This window comes from Podarcis gaigeae, assembly GCF_964106915.1.
Source record: "Podarcis gaigeae genome assembly, chromosome: 9".
NCBI lineage: Eukaryota > Metazoa > Chordata > Lepidosauria > Squamata > Lacertidae > Podarcis > Podarcis gaigeae.
Genome location: NC_139685.1, coordinates 76,063,391 through 76,084,373, shown reverse-complemented (window position 1 = coordinate 76,084,373; position 20,983 = coordinate 76,063,391). Strand labels below are relative to the sequence as shown.

The window sequence follows — 20,983 nt, the reverse complement described above, 5'->3', positions numbered from 1 at the left end:
GAGCCTCTTGGGCTTGCCGGTCGGAAGGTCAGCGGTTCGAATCCCCACAACAGGGTGAGCTCCTGTTGCTCTGTCCTAGCTCCTGCCAACCTAATAATAATTAATAATAATAAATTTTATTTATATCTCACCCTCCCCAGCCAAGACCGGGCTCAGGGCGGCTAACACCAGGTATAAAAACAATTGATTGAATTACAACTTAAAAAACAATATTAAAAAACATTAAAATACAGCCTCATTTCAGTAGAAACTTAAATCAAATCAAACCTAGCAGTTCGAAAGCACGTCAGTGCAAGTAGATAAATAGGTACCACTGCGGCGGGAAGGTAGACTGCGTTTCTGTGTGCTCTGGTTTCCATCATGGTGTCCCTTTGAGCTAGAAGTGGTTTTGCCATGCTGGCCACCTGACCCAGAAAGCTGTCTGTGGACAAACACCAGATCCCTCGGCCTGAAAAATGAGATGAGTGCCGCACCCCATAGTTGCCTTTGACTGGACTTAACCGTCCAGGGGTCCTTGACCTTTTACCTTACCTGCTGGAAACCGCAGGAGCAGAGGGATGCTTTTGTGCTTGCTGGTTTCCTATAGTGGGCATCTGGTTGGCCGCAGAACAGGACTAGATTGGCCATTTGGTCCTGATGCATATTGGTGTTTTCAAAAAATAAAATAAAAATCCTCCTCTTATAACTCTCAGGAGTGTCTTGCCAAGGCAGTTACCAGGACATCAGAGCATCGCTGGGCACCTAAAAGATGTAACAGATAACAGTGGTACCTCGGGTTACATATGCTTCAGGTTACATGCGCTTCAGGTTACAGACTCCGCTAACACAGAAATAATACCTCAGGTTAAGAACTTTGCTTCAGGATGAGAACATAAATCGTGCTCCGGCAGCGCGGCAGCAGCAGGAGGTCCCATTAGCTAAAGTGGTGCTTCAGGTTAAGAACAGTTTCAGGTTTAGAACAGACCTCCAGAATGAATTAAGTACTTAACCTGAGGTACCACTGTAATCACTAGGGTGTGAAATGGAGAGAGACATTGAACTGGCCTTTCCCAACCTGCTGCCCTGCAGATCTGGGTTAGCAAAGCCTTGATTTGCAAGATTAACCGTCTGAACTAGAATCTGCCCGGAACCCCCCTTGCCACCGCCGCTCCGGATCACCTTCCCTTTTGGCCGCCAACTGCAGCCCCGTTGAAATGCACGGTTGTGAAAACATACAAGAACGGAGCTGGTTTTGATTTGGGGGGAAGTTGAGCTCGCAAGGAGAGAGAGAGTTTGACAGGCTCGCTTGAGTTTCTGCCGTCGGGGCACGGCCGGGTCCTGCAAACTGGGGGGAATTTGCAGCCAGGGAAAGGGGGGTTCTCTTGGGTGGGGGGGGGGGAAAGAGACAACCAGGACCAGGTGGAACTTGAAGAAGTGGCAGTATGTGCCATTGGAAACGAACGTGGTTTTCTCTTCTGAGGAAAGGAAGCAGCAATGAATCAACTTGTTGCTTTTCTGTGGACAGTCTGCATCTGTGCTTCGGCAATATCCATGCTAGCAGGAGTTGACAGGAGCTGTATTGCAAATCAAGGGGACCCCCAGGTTAGGGTTAGAGGTTTTTTTTAAGAATGCTCCCTTTCAACACATTTTTGGATGCCGGCTTCTAAGATGAAGAACGGTGGGGCTTGCTATGGAAATCGTAACCACTGCGTGATCAAGCTCAGTTGGATAGATCATTCGGTTCAAGCATGAGGGTGATAATGCCAAGGTTGCAGGTTCGAACCCTGTAGGCAGTGCCGGATTTAGGTATAAGCTAAACAAGGGACGCGGGTGGCGCTGTGGGTTAAACCACAGAGCCTAGGGCTTACCAATCAGAAGGTCGGCGGTTCGAATCCCCACGATGGGGTCAGCTCCCGTTGCTCGGTCCCTGCTCCTGCCAACCTAGCAGTTCGAAAGCACGTCAAAGTGCAAGTAGATAAATAGGTACTGCTCCGGCGGGAAGGTAAACGGTGTTTCTGTGCACTGCTCTGGTTTGCCAGAAGCGGCTTAGTCATGCTGGCCACGTGACCCGGAAGCTGTACACTGGCTCCCTCGGCCAATAAAGCGAGATGAGCGCCCCAACCCCAGAGTCGGCCACAGCTGGACCTAATGGTCAGGGTTCCCTTTACCTTTTTAAACAAGCTATAGCTTAGGGCCCCACTCTCTTGGGGGCCCCCAAAAAATTAAAAGGAAAAAACCTGGATGTACATTTCCAAAATATAAGATAAAAAACAAACAAAACCTACATACAGCAACAGTGTTTTGTATTGTGTTGGCTCCTATGATGTAAGTCATGGGCCTCGCCTGCTCCCTAAAATATCACTGGTTTGCTTATTTCTATATATAGGGTGCCTATATTCTATGTGGACTGGTTGCATGGCAACGTGTGCAAATGGCTTTAGATACCTCTTAGGTCCATAAATTACCATATAGCATATATTCATCACAGAAAACAGCGACAATTTGTTGTTGACAAAGGACAGCTGGACATAAAAAGGGCTCCATTACCTTCAGGAGCTGAGGGCCTTGTCAAACCTAAATCTGGCCCTGCTCATAGGCAACAGCTGCATTTTCCTGCATTGCGGAGGGTTGGACTAGATGATCCTTAGGGTCCTTCCAACCCCACAAATCTATGATTTTAAGATATGCAAACATCAGCAATCTTCGGAAATGTGCATAATTGATCTTCACAGGTGATAGCAAGTCATCTTCTGAGTCTGTTTGAGTAGCCAGAGGTCAGCAAACTTTTTCAGCAGGGGGCCGGTTCACTGTTCCTCAGACCTTGTGGGGGGCCGGACTATATTTTTTTTTGGGGGGGGGGGGATGAACGAATTCCTGTGCCCCACAAATAACCCAGAGATGCATTTTAAATAAAAGGACACATTCTACTCATGTAAAAACACGCTGATTCCCGGACCGTCCACGGGCCTGATTTAGAAGGTGATTGGGCCGGATCTGGCCCCCGGGCCTTGCTTCGCCTACCCATGGAGTAACCTTTCTATGAAATAGGGATAATTAAGACACAGGGCTCTGGGTGACAAGAGTTAAATAGATGGAAAGGGAGGAACCAAGTTATAAAAGAGTTTTTTTTTTTAAAGCATAGAGAGCCAGAGAGAAGTGACTAATTACATTACAATGAGGTTTTGTTTCCATTCCTTGGCCCTCCCCAGACTTTTCTGCCTCCAGGGGTGAAATTACACCCATCCCCAAATCCAAATCCAGCTGTTTGGCTTGGGCCAGCCCTATATAGCTGCCGTCGTAGCTATTCCTATTGGTAGTGATTAATTTCTATGCTGCAAACTCAAATATATATCTGTACGGTGTACAGGATCCCGATTAAAACCAAAAATAGCGTAACAAATAAAATCAAGTAGAAGACTTTTAACGAAACAGAAATGCAAACTCACAAAAGGGGTCATCTGATAAGGTTGTAAAAACGATAAAATTGTAAGATCTAGGTCTCCCCCCAAAAAAAATATACCCCTCCCTTCTATTCAGAAAACAACAGAAGTCTTCTAGGAAGTAAGAATTACTGAGTTCAATGGACCTACTCCCAGCTCCAGATGTGTCTAGGATTTCAGCCCAAATCTGTTGCTGATGTCCCAGCCTCACCCCCTAACCCCCCGTTAAATGCATGGCTTCTCTGACTACATGATCAGTTTTTTGGCTTTGAAATGCACCATAAAATGGCTTTTGTCTTCCAAGAACTGCAATATAACTGTTGCTGCATAAATGAAAACCCAGGAGACTTGATGCGTGGAACGAAACGAGGAACCTAAGAAAAGCCTTGCTGGATCAGGCCAACAGCCGATGTAGTCCAGGATCCGGTTCTCACGGGGGCCAATCGGATGCTCCAATGGGAAACCAGCAAGCAGGATTCGAATACAAGAGCCCTCTCCCCCCTCTTTGGTTTCCAGCAGCTATGCTGTCGCTCCAACAGTCAGAGGCAGTGATGCTTCTGAAGAGCAGTTTCTGGAAACCACAGGAGGGGTCTCGTGTTTGAATCCTGATTGCGGGTTTCTCATTGGGGCATCCGATTGGCCACTACAAGAACAGGATCTTGGACCAGATGGGCCATGGGCCTGATCCAAAGTTTCTTCTTACACCTCTGTGGAAGCAGAGCACAGTTATCCTGGCTACTAGCAATCAATAGCCCTCCCTTGCATGAATTTGTCCCGTCCTCTTTTAAAGGTGTCCAGACTTTGCTTTTGAAATAAAAAATTTAATATATATATGTAATAAATGTTCATAAATGTACCAACCAAGCGCATACATAGATGTGTGGACCACATGTCTGGAGCAGCACAGGAGGACCGCCCTGAAACCATTTTCACTTCCAAATTGACCAAAGGTTTTCTCCGCAAGGAGGGAGGATATGGGGGACCCTCCCCATTGTCTTCTCCTTCACAAATCCTGTCTTAAGGGTATGTCTGTGTATGAATAGGGTGAGCCTGTGACCTGGCTCAGGAACTAAGTATTTATCATTACAAAAGACTGGCCAGGCTCCCCAGGGTATCAAATCAAGTAACCATTAACAGGTGACCTGCCAGACAGGAGGTAAACAACACACTCAGATTTCTGTTGTAGACCACCCCTTACTGTGATGTAGGTATGATGTATCTGGGGGTAGTCTTGGACTCCAGGGCGGGCAATTTAAAATGTCTATATAAGGGTGGGCACACCTTTGTTCGGGGTCCTCCTCCTTTCCTGCGTGTGAGGGGAGCACCCTGTTGCAACAGTTCAATAAGGATCAGGCTTACTAGCTGCTTTGCTTCTCAATATTCTCTGGCTGGCCTCTGTTCTTTTCTCCGACCAATGGGGAACCTGCAAAGGACTCTGTAAGGGCTCTTGTGTCCCCCATAAGGGAATAAGGGCAGATTTTTGTTTATTACACTTGGCATGGGGCGTCACTTATGAGAACTTTTTTCAAAATGGCTGCTGCTGACCATGGGCGCCAGTTCGCTCCTGGTGTTCCCTAGAATGCCTTCCTTACTTGCACCCGAGCATTTTGGTTCCTGCTTTTGTTACGGAGGGGCTGGCGGGAATTCTATGCTCAAATTTAAGGGCAGCTTGTGCAACCTCTGCTGTTTGGGTCCTACAGGGCTTAGATGGGCCGAAACGTGCCAAGAGTTAAAGTAAACACATTTTCTTGAGCTGGAGTCATAATCAGACTAAACACCAGCAGTTGAGCTGGAAACACCAGCAACGCAGTTCTCTCTCGCAAACATTGTGGTCAGCCTGTCTCAGCTTTTCTTTGCAAACAGGACAACCAAAGCAAACAGCTTTGGCGACACAGCAAACGGCAGGTCTTAAAATCTGCAGCTCGAACGACGCAACCCTGTAATCGCAGCACCATTGCAACAAAGACCAGATGAACAAGAATAGATTCGCCATCCTTTTGCCAACTTAAATGTGCAATAATAATAATAATAATAATAATATCCTGTCCATCGGCTTCCAACAAAAGATTAAAAATACAGCAAAACATCAAACATTAAAAGCTTCTTTAAACAGGGCTGCCTTCAGATATCTTCTAAAAGTCAGTTAGTTGTTTATTTCCTTGACATCTGATGGGAGGGTGTTCCCCAGGGTGGGAGCCACTACCGAGAAGGCCCTCTGCCTGGTTCCCTGTAACTTGACTTCTCGCAGTGAGGGAACTACCAGAAGGCCCTCAGAGCTGGACCTCTGTGTCCAGGCTGGATGATGGGGGTGGAGAGGCTCCTTCAGGTATTTGTTGTTGTTTAGTCATTTAGTCGTGTCTGACTCTTTGGTGTAGTGGTTAAGAGCGGTAGTCTCGTAATCTGGGGAACCGGGTTCGCGTCTCCGCTCCTCCACATGCAGCTGCTGGGTGACCTTGGGCCAGTCACACTTCTCTGAAGTCTCTCAGCCCCGCTCACCTCACAGAGTGTTTGTTGTGGGGGAGGAAGGGAAAGGAGAAGATTAGCCGCTTTGAGACTCCTTCGAGTAGTGATAAAGCGGGATATCAAATCCAAACTCCTCCTCCTCCTCCTCTCCTCCTCCTCCTCCTCCTCCTCCTCCTTCTTCTTCTTCTTCTTCTTCTTCTTCTTCTTCTTCTTCTTCTTCTTCTTCTTCTTCTTTGTGACCCCCTGGACCAGAGCATGCCAGGCACTCCTGTCTTCCACTGCCTCCTGCAGTTTGGTCAAACTCATGTTCGTAGCTTCGAGAACACTGTCCAGCCATCTCGTCCTCTGTCGTCCCCTTCTCCTTGTGCCCTCCATCTTTCCCAGCATCAGGGTCTTTTCCAGGGAGTCTTCTCTTCTCATGAGGTGGCCAAAGTCTTGGAGCCTCAGCTTCAGGATCTGTCCTTCCAGTCAGTACTCAGGGCTGATTTCCTTCAGAATGGAGAGGTTTGATCTTCTTGCAGTCCATGGGACTCTCAAGAGTCTCCTCCAGCACCAGAATTCAAAAGCATCAATTCTTTGGCGATCAGCCTTCTTTATGGTCCAGCTCTCACTTCCATACTTGGCTATTATGCATAGCTTCGATCTATCTTGTGCAAAGTGCTAACAGCCCAGGAATACTGTTCAGCTTCCCAATAGAACAATTCCTCATCTCCTTCCTTTCCTTTCTCCCTGTTGGATGACTCTGCCCTGCTCGCTGCCCTTTGCAAGACCTTAGCTCCCAGCTATCTGAGAAGGAGCTGCCAAACTCACAGAGTGGTTCATCTCGCTGTGTTTAAGTTTTAGGGCTCATCGACACTGATGTTTGTCCTGCCGCTTTCCCTTGGGGGAACCCGCGGTGGAGTGCTGAATCGGAACAAATGGCAGGGGTTTTCCTTGGATTGCTGTTTGTTCCGATTTAGTGCTAAAGAGCAGGTTTTCTAGGGGAAAGCGGCAGAGCAAAGGCGAAACAGCTTTGACCCCATTCTTTTCTAGGCACAGGGCAAGCAGGAATGTGGATGAAACCCTTGGTTTCTGGGCTCCATTCAAAGTCCTGGCTTTGACCTCTGAAGCCTTTGGCAGACCAGGACCCCAATATCTCAAGGACTGCCTTTCCCCCCAGGAATTGACCCAGACCCTGCACTTGTCCCCCAAAGCCCTTCTCTTTGTGCCCAGAGGCTGGCAACACGAGAAGAGGGCCTTTTCAGTGGTAACTCCCTGCTTATGGAATGCATTCTCCATGGAGGATATCTTTCTCTCTCTTTTAGGTGCAAGGGAAGAGCTATCCTTTTTTACACAGGATTTTGGCTTTTCACTTGAAGGGTTTCAGGTATTTGTGGCCTCTTTTAGAGATTTGTCTTTTGTTTGTATGGGTGTGAGGTTTTCTCCAGCGGTTTTCATTGGATGGGTTTGTTGCAATGGCTTGTGGTGTTTCAGTGGTGTGTGTTTTTGATTGCTTTTTGAGAGGACTAATAATCATCATAATTTCTAGCTGAGCTTTCTAGGCCAGTTTCCGGTAACCATCGATAAGAATGTTTAGGAAAAACATTACCAGGGAGGTGAAATTAATAGCAACAAAATTCTAAACCGAAACTTCCGTTTCCAAACCTAGCACCTTCTGATCCGAGTGAGGTCTTCGCGCAGTTTTCACGTTTGTGATCACTTCTGTCCCTCTGAAACAATTTCTGGAGGTGTTTTGGGTCTTGCCCTGCAGCCAAGAATGCTGTTCTCTCCTGGACCACAGTGTCCTTTGGTTCCCGACAACCTCCACTCGCTGCACATTCTGGAATGTTGTTTCATTTCTTTTATACATAAATGGATTTGTCGAGGGGCTGGGGGGGCGGTTTGTCACGGAGGGAGAGGCGAGGAGGAAAGCAGAGAAAAACAAACAGAGTCGAGACTCTGCTAATGCTCACGGCGGCTGCCAGCACCCCTGCCGAAAAACCTCGCTTAGCTTGGAGCTCAGCCGAGGCAGGAAGTGTTTGGAAGATAGACTTGAGTTTGGAAAGCGCTGCCAAGGTTGGAGAGTTTGTTGCGGCTCTATCTCTCGCTGTCTCCGAAGTAGTCAGGAGAAGACGAGAGAGGAAGGAGATCACAGAACCATAGAATCGCAGGACCCCTATATGACCTCTGTTTCTAAGCTTACCACTCTGCAAGCCGGACGGGGACGGGTGTGGGGTGCAAGCTTGCCAAAGATGCCTCAGAGATTTGGTCTGCCCCAGAGCTCCCTCTTCCCACGTAAACAGCCCAGAATAGGAGGCTGGTCCATGAGGGCAGTGCCGCATCAACCTTGGCTTAAACCTCTCAGTGGGTGGCTCTACCTGTCGTTGGCTCTGGCGCCCCCTACTGTTGGTCTCCACACCTCTTGCCCAACTGGTCTCAGTGAGCCCAAGGCCCCGCCTATGCGCCAGGATTGCATTGCCCCAGTTCAACTCTAGATGGTGATGTTTAAGCTGCTGGGAAGGTGGGTTCTGGAGAGCCCACAACCCTGTGAGGTTGTCCGTTCCGCAGTCAAGCAGGGTCACAGAGGCAACAAGCTAACTCTCTCCCTTCCATCCCACGGACCCGATCTAAATTGCCACAAACACCTTTCTGGTTTTTGAGAAAGAAAAATAGATGGGGTGCGCTGCACCCAGAGCTCTCCTACCAACGTGGTACATCTAATACCTGCAAATTGAGACTAGGCACCCTTTGAAAACCCCAATCCTACACACGGTAAATAGACAGACAGACTGACCCCCGTTGGGATGGGGAAACAGACAAAAATAACCCAGCTTGTGTTTTTGCTAGGAGATAAATCTAAAGCAATGTTGGCCAAACTTGGGTCTCCTGCTGTTTGGGGGCTACAATTCCCATCATCCCTGCCCCCTGGGTCCTGTTAGCTAGGGATGGTGGGAGTTGTAGTCCCAAAACAGCTGTAGGGCCAAGTTTGGCCAAGACTGATCTAAAGAACCTCAGGTGTTTTCTAAACATTTAGAAACAAGAAGGGGCTTGTGGAAATCAGGGAGCTTTGCAATGATTTGCAATGCAGCTAGAGAGAAGCAGCATGGGAACTGGTTGCAGGTTCGATCCCGGAATGGGACAACGGAATATTCCTGCAGGGGGTGGGACTAGTTGATTCTCAGGATCCCTTTACAGGTCTACAATTCTATGATTTTGTGCAGCTAACCTTCTGAGGGAGCCTGTTCCACTGTCATGTAGCTCTCAATGCCAGAAAGTTCTTCCTCATGTTTAGTTGAGAAAGTTCTTCTTTATGCCTAGTCGTTCTGATGTTCTGGGTTGGCATGGTGATGGCTGGGGGGGACGGACCTGTTTTTGATCTCTTTCCCTTATCCATCATTGGTCTATTACAGACCCTCCAAGTGTCCCTATTTTCCAGGGACAACCCTGGATTTACAGAAGCCCTCCTAGTTTCTAATCTGAGCCTGGAATGTCCCGCCTTTCCTTAGGATGTCCCTATTTTCACTGGATAAATGTTGGAGGGTATGGAGTTTTGTGACCCCTGAGCCAAGGAGATAAGTACCGGTTTTTTTGCTCTATAAGACTCACTTTTTCCCTCCTAAAAAGTAAGGGGAAATGTGTGTGCGTCTTATGAAGCAAATGCAGGCTGCGCAGCTATCCCAGAAGCCAGAACAACAAGAGGGATTGCTGCTTTCACTGTGCAGTGATCCCTCTTGCTCTTCTGGCTTCTGAGATTCAGAATATTTTTTTTCTTGTTTTCCTCCTCCAAAAACTAGGTGCGTCTTGTGGTCTGGTGCGTCTTATGGAGCGAGAAATACGGTAACTATACAAACTTTAGAAGACATCTGATGGCAGCTTTGTATGGGGAAGTGTTTGGTTTTTTTAATGTCTAATGTTTTGTTATGTTTTTATGTATGTTGGCTGTGCAACCCAGTCAGGTGGGTGGAGTACAAGTAAATAATAATAATAATAATGGTGATTATGATTATGATGAGAACATGATGCTGGATGAGATATGCTTGATCCAGCAGGATCTTCTTACCTGCTTATGGTAAACAGGGCTTTCATTTGATGCCCAGTATCTCCACGTACGGCCAGGAATGACCCGTACCTGAAACCCCCAGGGTAAAACAGCTTCCTACATTACTGGGATTTCAAAGGCAGAATTGATCATCTTTGGCTGGTGGCCCAGCTACTTCCCTATCTGGACAGCGATAGTTTAACTACTGCTGTCTATGCTCTAGTAACCTCAAGGTTACTGCAATGTGTTATACATAGGGCTGCCTCTGAAGATGGTTCGGAAACTTCAGCTAGTGCAGAATTCAGCGGCCAGGTTGCTCACCAGAGCAAGATGGTTTGAGCATATTACACCAATCGTGGTCCGACTGCACTGGCTACCAGTTAATTTCTGGGCCCAATTTAAAGTGCTGGTTTTGACCTATAAGGCCTCAGGTCTGCAATACCTCAAGGACCGCCTCTTTCCATATGAACCTAACCGGACCCTGAGATCATCTTTTGAGGCCCTTCTTCGTGTACCTCCTCAAGAGAGATCTGGAGGGTGGCAACACGAGAACAGGGCCTTCTCTGCAGTGGCTCCGCGTCTGTGGAATGCTCTCCCTAGGGAAGTTCGCCTGGTGATTTCATTATAGACCTCTAGGCACCAGGCAAACACGTTCCTTTTCAACCAGACCTTTGGTTGATCTTATTGACACCCAACACCCTTTTAGAATGTGGCTTTCTGGGTATGGGGGTTATTGGGTTATTGCTTTTGGTTTGATTTTGTATGTTGTGGTCTTCTGGTGAACTACGCTGAGACCTCTGGGTATAGGGCGATGTATAAGTTGAAAGGTCCGTATAGTTAAAGCTCTGGTTTTCCCAGTAGTGATGTATGGAAGTGAGAGCAGGACCATCAAGAAGGCTGATCACCAAAGAATTGATGCTTTTGAATTATGGTGCTGGAGGAGACTCTTGAGAGTCCCATGGACTGCAAGAAGATCAAACCTCTCCATTCTGAAGGAAATCAGCCCTGAGTGCTCACTGGAAGGACAGATCCTGAAACTGAGGCTCCAAGACTTTGGCCACCTCAGGAGAAGAGAAGACTCCCTGGAAAAGACCCTGATGTTGGGAAAGATGGAGGGCACAAGGAGAAGGGGACAACAGAGGACGAGATGGTTGGACATTGTTCTTGAAGCTACCAGCATGAGTTTGACCAAACTGCGGGAGGCAGTGGAAGACAGGAGTGCCTGGCGTGCTCTGGTCCAGGGGGTCACAAAGAGTCGGACATGACTAAATGACTAAACAACAAAATAAGTTGAATGAATGAATAATAATAATAATACAGTGGACGCTCTGTTTGCGAATGTGATCTGTGCAGGATGCACGTTCGCAACCTGCAGCGTCCGCAACCCACAGTGGCACATCTGTGCATGCTCAGGTTGCGATTCTGCACTTCTGCGCATGAGCAAAGTGCAATTTAGCGCTTCTGCGCATGCTCAAGCGCTGAAACCTGGAAGTAACCCGTTCTGGTACTTCCGGGTTTTGGCGTGTCTGTAACCCGAGTAAATGCAACCTAAAGGTTTGACTGCAATAATAATAGGTGTCTGGGGGAATCCAGGCACTTTGTCCTTGACTTTAGGGAAGTCAATTGAAAAATCACCTTTTTTGGCATCTTTTGGGGTCTTCCTAAAAAAGAGCTCAGCAGCTTTTGGGGTGTCCTGGTTTTTTTTACTTCTTGAAATTTGGCAGCCCTATAAGGTACTGTATGAAGAAAGACTTCGTTTGGTTTGCCCTGCCGTTATCGGCCCTGGAAGAAAAGTAAATTTTCTCTGCTCAGATTTGTAAGTCTCCTTCATGTCTTTTCCCTTGGAAGTCTTTCCTCCAGCTAAGCTGAAAAGCCCCCGAACGCTTTACCCTTTCCTTGCGGAAAAGGCAGTGCCAATCCCACCCTGGTTGTCTAGGGAGCCCTCGTCAGAGAGCAAAGCCATCTTGACTTTTGCGTCTCGAAAGAGCCTGGGAAAAAAGAGCAGGCCTTGCTGTTATCTGCTGGGTCTCCCCCACCCACCCACCGCCCGCCCCATGGCAGCCCCCCACCCCCAAAGAAAAAGCTTGCAGTGAATCCCATCGCTGCCTTTTTCCCACAGCTGTCCGCCGTCTCTCAACAGCCGTGCTGGGAGGCTTAGGGAATGACATCCAGCTCAGCTTTGCCGCTGACATATCACTTCCTGATGTTGGAGAGGATGATAAAAAGCCAGGAATGGAGACAAGAGCATTAATCAAAAGCAGAGGCCGGCATGAATTCCGAGTCTCTCCCTCCCTTGCCTGGCTCCCCACTTTCCCTTCAGCAGTGGCGTAGTGTGGGTTGTCAGCACCCGGGGCAAGGCAAGTAATTTGTGCCCCCTAACCCGTGGATTTGTGCCCCCTAACCCGTGGATTTGCGCCCCCTTACCCTAACCCCCAGATGTTGCGCCCGGTGCGGCTGGCCCCCCCTGCACCCCCCACGCTACGCCACTGCCCTTCAGATCATCAATGGTGGGAGAAAACAGGCCCTTTGGAGAGGCGCTCGTGGGATCAACTTTGCTACTTGATCTGATAAAGGGAGGCGCCGAGCCGCTGGGAATTGTCAAAGTGGCCGGAGAAAGGCTTTTTTATCCCTCTCTCATCATGCTAGAACTCATGGACATTCAGTGAATATTGAGAGATTGAGGACAGAGTAAAGGAAATCCTTCACGCAGCGTGTAATTAACCTGTGGAACTCCCCGCCACAGGCCAAGAGGCCAAGAGTCAGGGAGGAACCCCCCAAGTTCACCCAGCGAGCTTCATGGCAATTCGAACCCTGGTCTCTCCCTGGTCCTGTTTATTTTTTTCTTTTCTATTTATTTATTACATTTTTATTGTTTATTTAACATAATTTTTGCAAAATATTGCAAATACATACATATATATTTCAAATAAGCACGTATACATAAGAAAAGGAACAAAAGAGAAAGAAAAAAGAAGAAAAACAAAGAGAAGAAGAGAAGAAGAAAAGTTGGAAGAATTTCTCCCAAGTTTATTCTAGAAATATCTCAATAATAAAATTTCATTGATTGACTTCCACCGCTTACACTGCACTTCTTATATACATTTTAAGCAAGATTGTATCTGTTATTCCGTGTTCTTCCCTATACAATCTCACACAAATATTCTAATCAATAAGCTTTCTAAACCTATTTATTTATTACATTTATAACCCACTGTTTAGATCTCAGGGTGATTCGCAGCGTAGTCTGACGCTCTAACCACTAAACCCCACTTCCTGCACCCGATCCACTGCAGACGGACTCTCACAGTGAATCAGACAAATGGTCCCATTCTGCCCGCTCTGAGCAGCTCTCTTTCTCCAAGTTCTGGGGCTGTGATGTCTGGAATTGCACCACATCAGCCGACGTTACTCACCTCTCCTTAATCTATGAAAACCACTTAAGTCAGCTTTCCTGGGTAAAGGAATCATGCCTTAGTTATTTGAAACAAAATTAGTACCCAAGATCTACATCAGGGACTGGATGGGAAGGTTTTGCTTCATGAAATCATCCTCCCTCTCCATTCTTGTGCCTCCAGATGGATGGCCCTGAGTCAGGAACCCAGGGGGAAGGGCACGAGGAGTTAATCTCAGTGGTATTTTTGGGGTGGGGGGGAATTGTGATTCATCAGAGAGAGATCCTCTCCCGACTCCCCGGGTGCCTGGCTTAGCGAAAAAACTGCCACATCGCTCCATTTAAGGCAGTTCTTCAACTGACCCCTTGGCTGTGTTTTGTGTTCTGAGTTTTGGGGGGTGAGAAGAATTCCTGGTCTCTCGAATGCAAGGAAAATGGAGCGCCTTCTCTGTTAGTGGCGGCCTCGGTTCAGAAACCTGCAAAAATCCTTTACTTAAGGCAGAGCCAAGTGGGATTGGGGGGGATAAATGGCGTTCCAGTGCAACCGAGTGTTCCTGTGTGGACAGCCTGTTTGTTGAGCGGCACCTGAATTTGTTTTATACATGTGAAATATACTCGGAGTCGAGAGTGGATTTCATGCTCTTTATTCAGCTCACAGTGGTGAGGAGGAATGGACGTTCCCCCAGAATGTCTGCTTTATATACATTATTTACACAATGGGCCCCACATGATTGGCTAATTCCGGGATTCTCCTGTAGGCCAATCGGGTTGCAGATTCACTTCCACCTGGAGCTGGATTGGGTGGCTCTGGTGGACCAATCAGACTGCTGCATTCTGAATCCTATTGTTCTAGGACCAGACTGCTGCATTCTGAATCCTATTGTTCTAGGGCCAATCAGATTGCTGCAGTCTGGATCCTATTGTTCTAGGGGCCAATCAGACTGCTGCATTCTGGATCCTATTCAACTCAGTACATAGCAATGTGGCATTGTTTTTGCATTTGCCATGGTTTTCTTTTTATATTTTATATTTCTTTTTATATTTTGTACACGGTTTCTGTTGCCTTCTGTTGAAAATGCTTTGAGATGCTTCCTTATTCCTGCGGGGGGCACAGGGTTGGGCTAGATGTCTCTTGGGGTCCCAACTCTACAAATCTGAAACACATATTTCACATATTTCATCCGCGAACTCACTCTCCCTTTCTTTCCCAGCAGGCTGCTGTCACCAGATTATACGGAGACCCATTATGAAAAGGGGGGGCAGCCCACGGCCATCTCACCCAACCTCACGGTAAGTAAGATGTGTCAGGCTGGGGGAATTGGCGATGTTGAGATGCGCAGCGCCAGGGCAGCGCTTAATTCCTTTATCAAGTGCATCGATGTGCCATCCAATGGCAGCCTTCTTTGGATATATTACAAAGAATAACACATGAAACACAGTAACATGAGCTTTGAGGAGGAGGAAACCGCCAAACTGATAGAGAAAATAACAACAACAACAACAACAACAACATTTTATATATATCCCGCCCTCCCCAGCCAAAGCCTGGCTCAGAGCGGCTAACAACAGTAAAAATAGCATAGTTTACATAAAATCACAGTCAATTAATTGAAATACATTCTAAAATCAATTCAGAATCAAATTAACAGTAACCATTGGCAACCAGATAAAGCTGGGTAGCAAGGATCAGTTTAAAATGTGGAGTTTTTTGGGGTGTGTGTGTTGGTTATTGGGTGGTTGTTTTTATTTTGATTGTGTATTTTGTGGCTTTGTGTTTTGAATTTATTTCGTGAATCACCCTGAGACCTCCAGGTATAGGGCGGTATGTAAATTTAACAACAACAACAACCACAATGAGTGACAAGTAAACGAATTCCAGCATAAAACAGAGAGGCAAAACCAGCTCATGCAGTGGGCACTGAATCCCAAGAGCAGGCACCGGCAAAAATCACGATGCAGCGAGAACCGAGAAGCCAGCCATTGCCTGTACATCGCTTCATCCTTATTTCAGTTTAGCTGGTGGTATATCGCCGTGTTGGAAACCAGATACCTCACAGTCCTATTTTTAAGCTGTTGTTCGTCTCAAGTTTCTAGTCCTTTGGGTTGCAGAGAAAAATTCACAAACATGCTTTCAGCTGGGAAAAGCTCAGAAATTAGGATGGTCCCTCCATCTCAGTGCTTGGTGAAAAGGGTTTATTTGTGAAGATACAGAAACCCCAGGCTGGAGCAAATTAAGAGATTGCTTTGGAGTGACTAATCCTGCAAACCAATCATAATTTTTTCACGACCACTTAACATGGCTTAGTTGGCCCTTAATTGGCTCATTGCGAGCATTTATTGATTTTTAAAGCTCCCTAAGAATACACAATGTCCTGAAGCGCGGCCTAATGGCATAATTTCGGGAACTGGGGTTGGTAACGGGCTGGACAAGGGCCAATAGAGCCTGATAAAGACAGCTCTTGGTAAGTGGTGGGAAATATGGATGGAAACAAGTGTGTGTCCTGTTTGGCATGCCCGCTGGATGACAAGTTCACAGTCTAGAGCAGACATTTTCAACTTTGGGTCCTCAGATGTTGTTGGATTACAGCTTCCGTTGTTCCTGGCTAGCAGGACCAGTGCTCAGAGATGATGGGAGTTGTAGTCCAACAACATCTGGGGACTGGTTGGGGCTGATGGGAGTTGGCAACCAGGTTGGCAAAGGATGCCCTGCAGAAACTAGTATTCATCATCTTCATCAAACCTTTATTGGCATCACTTACAAACATTCAGAATAAATAGGCCAGTGCGATCTCGTCTCCATTCCAACAGTACAGTCATTTGCCAAAGGGAAGAAGAGGTGAGCAATCTGTTTCATCTCTGTGGGTCTCCAGCAAGGGCAGGATCCTGTAGCGTATTTTGACGGCGAAAAATCAAATAGAGGAACTTAGCTACTGTCTTGGTGAGCTCCTGAGCTCTCCCCCGTAATAGGAAGCGTATAACCTCTGTCTCTGGTTTCCATATTGGGATACAGAGCTGGTCTAAAAGTTGTTGGCGGAGATCATCATACGTTATACATTTAAGGGCCATATGAGCTGGAGTTTCCACCAGGTGGGCATCGCATGGGCAGATCCTGTCTCCTTCTGCCATACCCGCAAACCTACTCCAAATGAGGTTAGAAGGATTTGAATTGAACCTAGCCAGCGAAAAATCCCTTCTTTCTTGCGGGTTAAAGAAAAATTGGAGATAATTTGGGTTAAATCCCTGCACCCAAGAGAGTTGGAAATAAAGAAGGGAACATATTTTTTCCACTACTGAGATTAGTTTGGAAAAGCCACAGCACCCGGGAGATCCTCTGAAAGCCCGAGTTGCCGTATCTTTGTGCAAAACAGTTGTAGCCCTGGGGAAGGGAAGGAGTCAGGTAGAACTTCACAAAGTATCTTTGTCAGCTGAAAAACAAATGTTTAGCCAACATGAAAGAAAACTCATCCCGGAATTGGACAAAACTGGGAAAATCAGATATACTAAAGACCAAAAGTTCATCGAGGACTGGGGAAAATTGGTGGATTATCTGAAAAACATATGTGGTGTAAGCACAACGCTAGTGGGATTTCAAGAGGCACTGTAAAAAAAAAAAAGTATTGTTTATTAGAAATAATGGGAGTAAGGAGGAACAATGGCAATATGAAAAAAGGGGATGTGTATCAAAGGTATAAATATGGATGATTGTCAGAGACGCTGAAGAAAGTCCAAAACAGTCATAATTTGTTGTATTCGGGATAAAATGTATAACTGGATGAAAATTAATAAAATTTATTATAAAAAAGAAAGAAAGAAAGAAAGACAACTCGTCCAGGCAACTGTCTCTAGCTTATGTTGGCCCCTTTCTAAACACAGGGCTGCGTAGGATACGCAGTGTGGGACAGCAAAAATCTTAAATAGAAAGTCTGCCTGCACTTTCTTGATTGAAATTCCATAGTGCAGTTGAGCTCTAACTTTAGCATTAAAAACCTTGAGGGCAGGAGGGGTGTGTTGCTTACCTTTTGTTGCACAAAGAAGCACAAAATGGCCTGTATAGACAGCTTGCTGGCGTTTACCGCCGTTGCACAGTGAACTAGTATTCAAAGGTTTACTTTTCCTGAACCTGGAAGCTCTGTAAAGCAAAATCCACATAGCACATGCAGAATGGCGCTGCTGATATTCAGCCTGCAATTAAAAGCCAGGAAGTGGAAACAATAACAACAATAAATTTCTTTTAACAATCACAATTTGCTCTTTCCTAAACGATGCACGGACCAAACCACAGTTTCCCTTCAACATTCTCTGAATTTTGCAATGGGTACTCAAATGTATATTTTAGTTAGGTTTGCACTAGAGTAAACGGGGTTGGGTTGGGTTAAAATTTAGACCAGGGGTCAGCAGACTTTTTTAGCAGGGGGTCTGATTCCTGGACCGTCCGTGGGCCGGATTGAGAAGGTGATTGGGCCGGATCCGGCCCCTGGGCCTTAGTTTGCCTCCCCATGATTTAGACTGATAATAATGATTTTTTTAAAAAAATCCATGATGGAATTTTGCTGCTTTTCAAAATCCAAAATCTCGACACCCTGGCCGATTTCAGTTCATCTGACCACCTCTCAGATTTGCATATAAAACCCACACAATTTTCCCTGCAGAAAACAACCAGCCTAACCCACAGTTCCCATCTGTTCCCTCTGATTCCAGGAACACTGCTACTACCATGGCCACGTCCGAGGGTATGAGGGCTCCTGGGTGGTCCTTAGTACCTGCTCTGGAATCAGGTAAGAAAAGTGGTGCGAGGAGACTGGGTTTTAATAGCCACTGGCCCTCCCTGCGAGGACGGACGTCCTTTCGCTCCTTCTGATATACCTAAATCCTTCTGGGTGATGTAGATAGAGCTTCCTTGCTCTCCCACCATATCAATCTTGGAATTGACCAGCGATTGTGTCTAGTGTTTATCCGGAATCTTTGACCTGGTTGAAATTTGTTTGTCTGTTGGCGTGAAAATGGCCCTTGAAGATTGTATTCATTTTTTTTGCAGGGGGCGCGATTTAAAGACTTCTTAGTCGTGGTGGTTTTGCCTTAAAATATCATAGAACTGTGGAGTTGGGACCCTGAGGGTCATCCAGTCCAACCCCCTGCAGGAGGAATATGCAGCTGTTCCATGCGGGAATCGAACCTGCAACCTGGCCACTCTAATCAACAATATCGCCATGTATTTATTAATTACATTTATAGCTCACTTTTTTCACCGAGGAGCCCAAGGTGGCATGCATGGTTCTCCCTCTCTTCACTTTAATCTCCACACAACAACCCTGTGAAGTAGGTTAGGCTGAGAGGCAGTGACCAGCCCTTGGGGGTCATGCACAGTGAGCTTTATGGATTTGCAGGGATTCAAACCCTGGTCTCTTCCAGGTCTTCGGCTGACACATAGAATTCTAGAACTATAAGAGTTGGAAGGGACACCAAGGGTCATCTAGTCCAATCCCTGCAGTGGACTCTAACCACTACACCATGCTGCCCATTTCCCGCTTCGCTGCTATGTATACCGGAAGGAGCATCTCCACCCCCATCGTTCTGCCCGGACACTGAGGTCCAGCTCCGAGGGCCTTCTGGCGGTTCCCTCATTGCGAGAAGCCAAGTTATAGGGAACCAGGCAGAGGGCCTTCTCGGTGGTGGCGCCCGCCCTGTGGAATGCCCTCCCACCAGATGTCAAGGAAATAAACAACTATCTGACATTTAGTAGACATCTGAAGGCAGCCCTGTTCAGGGAAGTTTTTAATGTGTGACATTTTAATGTATTTTTAATCTTTGTTGGAAGCGCCCCGAGTGGCTGGGGAAACCCAGCCAGATGGGCGGGGTACAAATAATGAATTACTATTACTTACTACTATGTAAAAAATTCACCCCTCACACAGACTTTTTCAAGAGCTAAGTCCCAGCACCAAATTACAAAGGGTGTAAGAATCGGATCTTTTGTTTGGTCATCCGTTTACCTTTGGAATTCCCTTCTGCGACATATCAGGCAGACACCATCTCTTATCTTTCTAATGATTATTTCAGACCTTCCTTCTTTTCCCAGCAAGCAGACACTTTGAATCTGCTCTGTGTTTCTGGACGAAACTGTGTTTCTGTATGTTTTCATTGTATTGTTAAATCACTTTGGGGTGTTTTATGGGAAGTGATTTGGGAAATAAGGGTGTAAACCATTTCCCTTCCATACTGCACCCACAGGGTGGGGGTATGTGTTTGGATCCTGGCTGGTTTGGGGGAAATCCCACTGTGACTTTTCCCCTTGCCCGAACCCCAAACCTTGGGATGGAGGAATGAAATGACCTCGAGTGACTTTTGATAAGGGTATTTGGAATGTTATCTGGAGAAGAATAGGATTAGGCCCAAGGCCATCAGGCAATTCAACTTTATCTCATGAAAGCCAGTTGAACAATCGCACGTAGTCATTCTGTCCCAGAAATGGAGATGGGTTTTTTTTTTGTCCTCTTGCTATTTCCTCCACCCTCAGAAGCTCAAGGGGAGCCCCATAGGAGAGGGCCTTCTCTGTGGTGGCCCCTGACCTGTGGAACTCCTTTCCACAGGAGAAAGGAGGAACTAACTAGCACCTTCATTGCACAGCTTCCGGAGGATGCTGAAGACTCACCCCTTTGCCCTGGCTCGCCTTGTTTTTAGGATTGCAAGTCATTTTGAATTCCTTCCAACAGATAAATAAACAAGCAACTTTTTACCCCCTCCCCCCCGTGGGACGCATTCCCATTCCAGAGTGGTGGAAATCCGGTGGTGGGCGTGACCAGACACAAAAGTGGGCGGAGCAATCAGTGCATCTCCTCCCTCGGTCCGGCAGGCTGTGATTCCAGGCCACATAAAATTGCAGAACTGGAAGGGACCCCCCTGGGATATCTAGTCTGACACCCCGCCTTTATTTATTTACTTACTTACTTACTTACTTACTTACTTACTTACTTGTTGAATTTGTAAACCGTCCTTCCTCTGAAGATGCCGGGGCGGTTTGCAGCAGAAAATTACAAAAAGGGGAATACAAAATGCGCACTAAAACACAAAGCCACGAAACCACAAAGACCTCTCCGTCCTCCATCTGGGAAAACGTAGTCCGAGGTCTCTGTGGCGCAGTGGGTCAGGGTGTCTGGCTGTTAACCAGAAGGTTGGTCCACCCAGGGACGGCTGTGGGCAGGACCCCTGCATCATCATCATCATCATTATTATTATCGCTCCCAGCCCCACAGTTCCTTTCAGAAGAAAGGAGATTCCGACTGAATAACAAGAAGAACAGCGAAACAGTCCCTCTTTGGAGGCTCCTTCCTTAGAGGTTTCGAACCAGAGTTTGGATGGCCATCCATCATGGGTGCTCGAGCCGAGATCCCTGCATTTCAGGGGGGTTGGGCTGGATGATCCCTGGGGGTCCCTTGCAACTCCACGACTCCAGGATTCTGTGACTCAAAATAACTCCTGGGCCTGAGCAGCATCTTGAGGAATGCTGGCGGGTGAGGTCATCTCTCAGCTATGCGCACACGCTCTCTCACACATACACAAAACTCATTCTGGAGTCAGGATGTCAGCGGACACTCAGATGACTTGCGCTAGCTGGAGAGTCGCCCTGTGTCCTTCTCGCTGGAGGCTGCGGCTGAACTGGGAGGGGAGTCCAATCTCTTGCAGATTCCATTTCTT

At 46.9% G+C, this 20,983-nt stretch overlaps 1 protein-coding gene across 3 annotated transcripts in view; it reads left to right on the top strand.

Annotated features, from left to right (window-relative positions):
- ADAM33 (ADAM metallopeptidase domain 33) overlaps positions 1-20,983 on the top strand; it is a 94,252-nt gene that overhangs the window by 31,822 nt on the left and 41,447 nt on the right. For 2 of the 3 annotated variants that reach the window (XR_014568342.1, XM_083756408.1), the window contains exons 4-5: positions 14,503-14,581; positions 17,990-18,066. Coding sequence is in view for 2 of the 3 variants with exons in the window: in XM_083756408.1 (XP_083612534.1) it covers positions 14,503-14,581; positions 17,990-18,066 (156 nt within the window). In the remaining variant the exon portion in view is untranslated. The remainder of the gene's footprint in view (positions 1-14,502; positions 14,582-17,989; positions 18,067-20,983) is intronic. The other variant, XM_083756409.1, reaches the window with a different exon arrangement.